The sequence below is a fragment of the Dicentrarchus labrax genome, unplaced genomic scaffold (assembly GCF_905237075.1).
Source record: "Dicentrarchus labrax unplaced genomic scaffold, dlabrax2021, whole genome shotgun sequence".
Lineage (NCBI taxonomy): Eukaryota > Metazoa > Chordata > Actinopteri > Moronidae > Dicentrarchus > Dicentrarchus labrax.
The window spans coordinates 19,640,131-19,648,075 of NW_026136715.1; the positions used below are offsets into that span (position 1 = coordinate 19,640,131).

Genomic DNA, 7,945 nt, shown 5'->3' on the forward strand with positions numbered 1-7,945 from the left:
GTGATTGAAGGTATTCAGAAACATGATCAAGGTGTCTGCTGCTGTACAGTAGTCTGTTAGTGCTACACAGTCAGGTCATCATTTTAACCTGAATAATAAAATGTCAGCGATATCAGCTGCTCATCCTGGAAGCCTAATTCACCATTATGTGACACCAATCGTCCAGGAGACGAGGAGGCGACATCCGTCCGCTCACAGTTTATATTCACTCTGTAGGTATAAATATATAATATATATATATATACTGTCAGTGGTATAAAGCCACCCACAAATAACAACGCCGAGCCTCAATATTTTATTTTATAAAATTTATTTTTTAGTTATCAAATTGGATTTTCTTCATTATCACAATAACAAAGTGTTTGTAACCAAATAAAAATGAATACACCCTTATTATCATTATAAATCATTAAAGTAAAATAAATTAGCTCATGTTAGTATCTTATTTTAACAACAAAAATAGTACTGTTGCCTACTACAGAGTGTATATAAATAATGGTTAGTGGCTGTGGATTATAATAAAATTCATATTTAATTTCATCATAAAATGATTCAAGAAAAATATACAGATCGTATTAGAATATATTCTAGTATGATATATTGATTAAAAACAGTCCTGCTGAAGGCTCTGGCTCATTCCTTCACTGCAACATTGATGAAGCTCTTGATGTTCTTCAGTTTGTCGCTATCAAAGTTCACCAGCAGCACGCTGGAACCAACCCTGGTGGGAGTGAACTTAACACTGGCCTTGGCTTCCTGTTTGGGGCCCACATCTTCAGTCCTGCAAGAATCATACACACAATACACAAAGAGCATCATCAGCCAGAAAATGTGCTTATCTTGTCTTAGCTTCTTTTTCTGCTTTTCTCTATTCTTATGTGTGCAGCTTTCAGTAGGTATGGCTGCACTATACTATATATACATCCCATATTTTTTTTCTTATTATAATTGTGATTATCACCGTAAATCACAGAACAGCACTTTATACGTGGAGTTGTAAGCCTAAGTAATGTATTATTACAGCAATAGTAATCATTGTGTGACAAAGGAAAAAGTTTGCTGCAAACACCACGAACACCATCAACTCTCAGTGAACTGTAAAGGGAACTGGATGATACAAGTAGAACAATAAATTAGAAAAAAGTAGGAAAGAATAGAAATGCTAAAATAAATAATTGATGCATAAATCCACTCCTAACAGTCGAGAGGTAGTTGACATACTCTGCTGTTACTGGTTTGCCGTCAGTGAGGCCGACCCCCTCTATGGTGAAGCTGCAGTCCTGAAGCAGCTCTGGTAAGGGGTTCAACAAGCTCATCTCTGCTGTCACAGACTGGTTCACTGTGGCTTCTCCCACCAGCTGCAGAGAGGTGTTCAGATAAACAGGCGTCATCATGTGAGAGATGGTGTAATATTGTAAATGATTAAAATTATGTTATAATAAGCCTGTACAATTCAGTAGATTAAAAAGTTAAAATGTCAAAGGCTAAAGGTTAAGTTAAGTACCTTGCATACATACAAATACAGATTAAGTTGCCCCCCATGTCTACCACAGAGGACTAAAAGTGTTCTATTCAAGGGGTAAAGTTTGGTGAATATCACTGAAAAGACTGCTAAAACGTTATTCACACTTTTATTTGCCTCTAGTCCACTTAGTTACATCCTAAATTCATATTTTAATCATTTACTCATCTTGCTGTGGTTGCCAAGCTATGAGCTCTTTAGAAAAGGCAGGACTCCTGTTGTGATGAAGGTCAGGATGACCTTTATACAGCATCACAGGGTTTTCACTTTAGGCTACATGGTTATTAAAATACAGATGAAAGACACAAGTCCTATAATATGACTCTGTATGAATTACCTGGAGAGGGCAAACTCACTGATCTGTTTCAAACAAATGATTCTTTGAGAACTGAGGAATATGCACATTTCTTTCCCCTGTCCTTCATCCATACCTTGATCTCCATATCTGGCTCATCTAGCACAATGGTCTTCTCAGCTTTATGGTAATCTATGGTCTCCTTGTCGATGGTGATGGCTGCCAGCTGGATCAACCTGTCAGAGGTGATCGCTGATCCGTATCGATCATACTCCAGTCTGAGGGACAGGCGCCTCTCTGAAAAATGACACATATTGTATAATAATGTTATTAAACAATTTCTATGCAATTTTTAACATGACAATAGTTCTTGTGAGATTATCAGATTTACAGCTCAGATATTGTGCTGTACAGTGTTTGCACTAAGATCAGAGCTAACCTTCTCCAGGGGGGACCTCCACTTTGTCTGAAGCATATCCACAGCTATCTCCTTGTTTTCCATTGTAACCAACAGCTTTGGCAAAGAACAGGAAGGTGCAGGTCTTTGCCTCGATGTAGTTGTTAGTGAGGACAGCGTACACCTCAAAGTCCGAGCCCACAATCATGTTTTCAGCCAGTTTGATCTTAAATGAGAATTACAAGATGAGATTAATCTAAAAGCTAATGCAGCAAGGGCATTAATACATTAATTAAATTAATTCATTTATCTCCCTGAAGGAGACACTTAATGAAATGTTTAACTTTAACTTTTATGTAAACAAGACACCATGCAAACACAAATGTGGCTCATATTATGTTGCATGCCTGCATGACGCTGCACATGTGGGTGCCATATATCAACCACATGTTGCCTATCACTGCAGTATTGGTTATTTTCAACTTGTGACCATTGTTCCTTTTTCCTGCCACAGTTACTGTTTGGCATATGTTTGCTTTTTTTTTTGCAGTTCCATTTGACATATTGGTTTGAAAACTCACTACATCATGTACACTTTCTATATGTGTGAAGAGTAAATAACACCTTGAGATGAAGCCCTGGCTCTTCTCCTTGCTGCTGTAGCTTGTTGTGGTGTTGAGCTTTCTCATAAACCTCCCTCTCCTCCTTTGAGCCTGAAAACCATCAGAATCCCAAAAAAGTACAACAGTCTAGTTTAGCTCCTGTGTCAAATACACACAGTCTCCTTACACATATAGATTTATCATCATCATCATATAGATTTGATAGACATGGACACTTGGATCCATAAAGTCACTTGTATCGGTACACACATGTGACTCTGCAGTACCTTCTGGATACTTGTACTGGTGTGTGATGTCGTGTCTCTTATCTGAGCCCACAGCTTTGGTGCTGATGAAGCGTCCAACAGACTTAGTTGATCCTCCGAAAGTGACAAACTTTCCATTTGAAAGGCGCACCATGTCCACAACATCTGCATTAACCTGACTCCATACACAACATGAGATGACATGAAATAATATCATTATGAAAACAGGCACGACAAGCACTTGATGCAACTTGTAAAAGAGATATTTTTATATACATATATAAATATATAATATATAATAATAATATATTTGTCCATATATGTACATATACATACAATTCACCAGTCTCTGTTGGGTGTGTTAAGCATGGATCAAATCTTAAGTCCAACTTAAATTTGTACTATTTTCTGTGTGTTTTTCTTTAAAATGTTGCACTAAAAGGTTCAAGCAAAAACTCACCTCAGCAAAAATAAAGGGAGCATCATACTTCTTGGTCAGCTCTCCTTGCTTGATGGCCCTGAGTGGAGCCGGTCCACAACAGAAAACACCTGACAGCATCACACATCCAGAGACAGGCTTAATATCAGCAGTATTCACACACACAAAGCCTGGTTTCAGGCCATGCAAGTCATTCAAGTAATAAAATAAAATACATGCTTATGCAAAATACTTTTGGTGGAGTAGAATATCACTTCCAAAGAGTTGGCAGGTGAAGCATTTTAAGAATCCACCTGTTGTTTTGCAGTCAGTGCCTTTATACAAATATGTATGTAAATAAACAATGTACCTGTAATGATAAATAGACCTTCAGATAACCCAAATTATAAACAAAGTTACAAAGTTGAGTAAGACTTATGGGATGCCAGTTAACAGCTTTCACCAACTAAAGAGGTTTCCCTAACCACATTTGAGACGTGTGACAAGAAATCATGATCTCTCATGATCTATGTAAATAAGTCTTGAGATGAGACATATGACAGTTCTGTCGAAGACTATAATCATACAGCACATCGAACCTGTGACTACATTCAGAAGCTGAAACTAACCACCATGGTTAAATACTGTGACTTGACATGCAACCCATATGACCCATCTTTGTGGCAGTTTCGTGGCATAGTTACTGTTAGAGTCACTGTTCTGTAACTGGTCTGCCAGACAGCACGACCATAGTCAGTTTGCAGTCTTACATGTAGAACTTGCTTTCGGAAAACAAAACAACAGGGCATCAAAGTCAAAGTTTACCTTCGCTCTTCTCCTGGGGGGTTGGGTCACTGGCTTGCCACCCATCAAACTCTGGCTCTAAATCAGGACGAGTCATCCAGCTGTCCACCCAAACATGGAAGTTCCTGGTAAAATTTGTCAAATAAAGGACAATAACATTATCATTCACTAAAAACAAAGGTTAATTCTATCATGTAAAATAATAATAATAATGGAACACGTAAAAATGATGTACTATTGAAAGAGACAGTTGTGTTTATGTGTAACAATTTGGTAATAGTCACTACCGCACACTCACCATATTGAATCACTGTTAGAAAGGCTTTCACCATCTTCATCATAGAACTTTTCAATCTTCAGGTTGGCGTTAGTATCATGAGCCGATCCAAAGTTAGTAACCACTCGACATGGGATGCCAAAGGCACGGGACACTGGAGGAGGGAGGAGGGCCACACTTCAACACACCAGCTAACTAAAGCACATACTTGAGATAGCATTTGTCATCAAAGACTGACATTAAAGACTTTAGACTTAAATGCCACATGAAGTAGATGTGGCTATAAAGCCATGAGAGTAGATCCTAAATTTATGTTTTTGATAAAAAAGGTTGGATTGTGTGGAAGTGGAAGTGGACTGGAGGATGTAACTGTGTGCATCAGCCTGTGCTTCTTTCTTCAAAAGAAGAAGAAAATAAATAATAAATGCTTGGATGAATCAGTAATTTTACAACAAACTGAAGAGTGTCTGAATCCACAGACAGACAGACAGACAGACAGACAGACTGTGCTCCAACCTGTGCATGCAACAGCAGCAAAGACCCAACATTGGCCGTAGCAGACGGGGCCACTTTTTGCCCACTGGCGCAAAATGTCACCGCTGCCGATCCACAGTCCTGGATGGACCCCACCTGAAAATTCTCCCCACTCTCCCACCAGCACACCACTGTCATCATTACTGTTTATCTGTGGGCACAGGCAGAGAGCAGAAGGACCACAAGTGGATGAGAGAATGGGAATCAAAGGTCTTTTTGTCATTTTGCCAAACTTGTTTGCTGAGTGGTATGCTTAGCGATTTTTCATTTGCTTTTCTAAACTGTCCATGAGTGTCTTTCAGAGGTAACGTCTCTTAAATGATGCTTGCAATTTTGAGAGCAACACTGGCTTGTTTAGGACAAAAAAATCTTATATTGTCAGACCTCAGTTTCATCAAGCCCACAGAGGTCTGAAAAAATACGAATATAAATAAAACAAATTAACAGGCACAGAGATCTAGCCACATAGAAGAAGAACTTAGTAGTTGGTAGAACCTTAACAAGACACATAAACAACCAGCTACACTAACTGAAATCTCCTGGATGTGTAGAGTAGCAAATACCAAACTGTAAAAAGCATATATGCAAAACACATTCCGATTCAGTGGGAAGAGACGCTGAAAAGCAAGACTGTGTTCTTTAAAAAGTGAGCAACGAAAGAGTCCAAAAACAAGCTGACAGACTTTATTAACACTGCTCTTTGCCACATACTTGGAATCAGGGGTGCCATATGTTAAAAACTCCCATTTTAGCTGAACAAAGTTGCCTGGAGAGAAGAGAGAGCTTCAGAAGAATGAGCGCAGTTGCCCTGCAGAACTAAAGAATATAGTAGAGCAGATGAGGGGTTTTCTGGTGCACCATGGTAATCTGTGCCTACACTGCCAAAATAACGACTATTCACATACTGGTTAAAATCCAAAGGGCCTCAGCTCTTTGTAAAGCCTGGACAGAGACCCTACCATAGCACTCAGCACCCTGGTCACATAGATGGGATTTTTCCTGGCAGAGCAGTCCTTGTCAGCATCAGACACAAATTTCGGGTTGTCATCCAGGATCTTCAGACAGATATCCAGTATATCTTGGTCAAACTTCAGGCAGACAACAAACAAACAGAGGAGAGGGAAGGAGAGCAGTTGAGCAGCATAACCCTTAACTGGGTAACCTTTATGTAATAAAATCATTCATACATGTAACTGATATTAGAACAGTGCCATGTTCATTGCTCTTTTCAGGCACAGTGAAGAAGCATTTGGATATTATAGTTTTACTGTGAACCTGTCCAAAGTTCCAGGGTGTTCCTTTGATTCGTTTATATGTTCCTCTGTAGATCTGCCCATGTTGTGCTAAAACATATTCCTGCCTCTTCGTCTCACTGCGCATGAAAACAGCATCTCCTGTCAGACAGAAAAAAAACCAACACATTTAGACTGGCATTATAGCTTCTTATATAACATCTCAAATATTTAGAATCTAAATGTTTGAGATGTTTAGTTTAGTTTAGTTTTGCAAATTAATTTTAAATATAAGCTGCATGTAAAGCATGACAAATCAAATAAACCATCATCTAGAAATCGGAGGAAAAACAAACTTTATGTACTTACTGGGGCACCAAGCATTAAATAGCAGGATGAACTGTCCTAAACTGGTCTCCTGCCCCTCCTGGTCCAGAGTCAGAGAATAGATGCCTATGGGGGCGTTGGGCGAGGAACTGATAGATACAGTTAATGTGTTTCCAGAGGGACCATTAGTGGCAGATGCGCTCCACTCAGTGTCCACTGTGGAGTCACGTAGACCAAAAGAAACCTTAGTGTCCGATTCTTTTCTGGGTAACGGGCCTGGAGAGACAGAGAATGGCAGGAATATTAAATCTAAATTCAGATGAGGGAAACACAAATCCTTGTGAACACTCTTGGATGCACTAATACACAACCCCCTCCAAACATTTCTGTCTCACACACATATAAACATGTACACCTAATTACTGTGAAACAAGACGCTTACCAGTTTCAACGATGAGCGTGAAGCTTGTTTCACCCGGTGTGAACTCTTTGCTGCCAGTCTTCAGATGTAGAATGATGTTGAAGGGCTGTCCCCTTCTAACAATCAGACGCTCCTCTCCATACAGCTCTGTATGATGGCTGCTGCTGTTGCTCTTAATGTCCAGATCACAGCGCTCAATGTCTAAGACTATATGTAGAGATGGACACACAGATCACTTGTCACATCAAAAATTCAGCTAACTAGACATGATGACTTTATCAAAGTTTGATCACCATCTCAAAGTTTCTTCACAGATGATAAATCATTGCCCAAAGCAGATAGTGTTCCTCTGTGTCCCACATCTGATTTATCTAATGTCACCACCATTCCTGCTCATCACATTTCACACACTTTCTCAATATGATACTTTGTGAAGTAACACAGAGAGAAACTGCCTCTTCAGTTGTAGATTACACACTCCTCTATAAACATTTACATCTCTGTCCTACAATATGAGACTAAAATAGTTTTTCTTCCTTCCTTACCTTCGCTCATGTCTGCAGTGAAGTTGTTGACCCTTAACTTCTGTGTGGAAACTTCAGCTGCAGTCTGTGCTTATTTGATAATGACCCTGCAAGTGCAAAGGACTCCTGAGGGATATTTGTAGCATGTGGAACCTGATCTTGACGCCCCCATCTGTCTATTGGTTGCACCAGTAAGTCTGTATTAGTCAGGAGGAGCAAAGAAACTTACGACACCCCTTCCTCTTTCCTATTTAATTTGACTATGACCTTTAAAGCTACTGTAAAAGCTTTCAACTCAAACAGCATAAAATGTTATCAAAATTAGT

The 7,945-nt window shown here is 39.3% G+C and overlaps 1 protein-coding gene across 1 annotated transcript; it reads right to left on the minus strand.

The window, feature by feature from the left end:
• Nucleotides 1–293: 293 nt before the first annotated feature.
• On the minus strand, nucleotides 294–7,791 carry LOC127377335 (protein-glutamine gamma-glutamyltransferase 2-like). Its single transcript, XM_051425116.1, has 15 exons — nucleotides 7,641–7,791; nucleotides 7,117–7,302; nucleotides 6,717–6,950; nucleotides 6,391–6,509; nucleotides 6,075–6,203; nucleotides 5,098–5,266; nucleotides 4,603–4,735; nucleotides 4,326–4,429; nucleotides 3,543–3,631; nucleotides 3,104–3,257; nucleotides 2,839–2,927; nucleotides 2,257–2,440; nucleotides 1,954–2,114; nucleotides 1,222–1,358; nucleotides 294–781 (listed from the first exon to the last, which is right to left on the minus strand). The coding sequence occupies exons 1-15, from the start codon at nucleotides 7,648–7,650 to the stop codon at nucleotides 634–636; spliced, it is 2,046 nt and encodes a 681-aa protein (XP_051281076.1). The 5' UTR covers nucleotides 7,651–7,791; the 3' UTR covers nucleotides 294–633.
• Nucleotides 7,792–7,945: the final 154 nt, after the last annotated feature.

Bases quoted from the DNA above. Each gene is read 5' to 3' on its own strand.
- LOC127377335 (XM_051425116.1), bottom strand. The intron at 6,951-7,116 runs GTAAGCGTCTTG...CTGTCTCTCCAG, and splicing joins CACGCTCATCGTTGAAACTG to GCCCGTTACCCAGAAAAGAA. The intron at 2,441-2,838 runs GTGTTATTTACT...TTCTCATTTAAG, and splicing joins AGCCAGGGCTTCATCTCAAG to ATCAAACTGGCTGAAAACAT.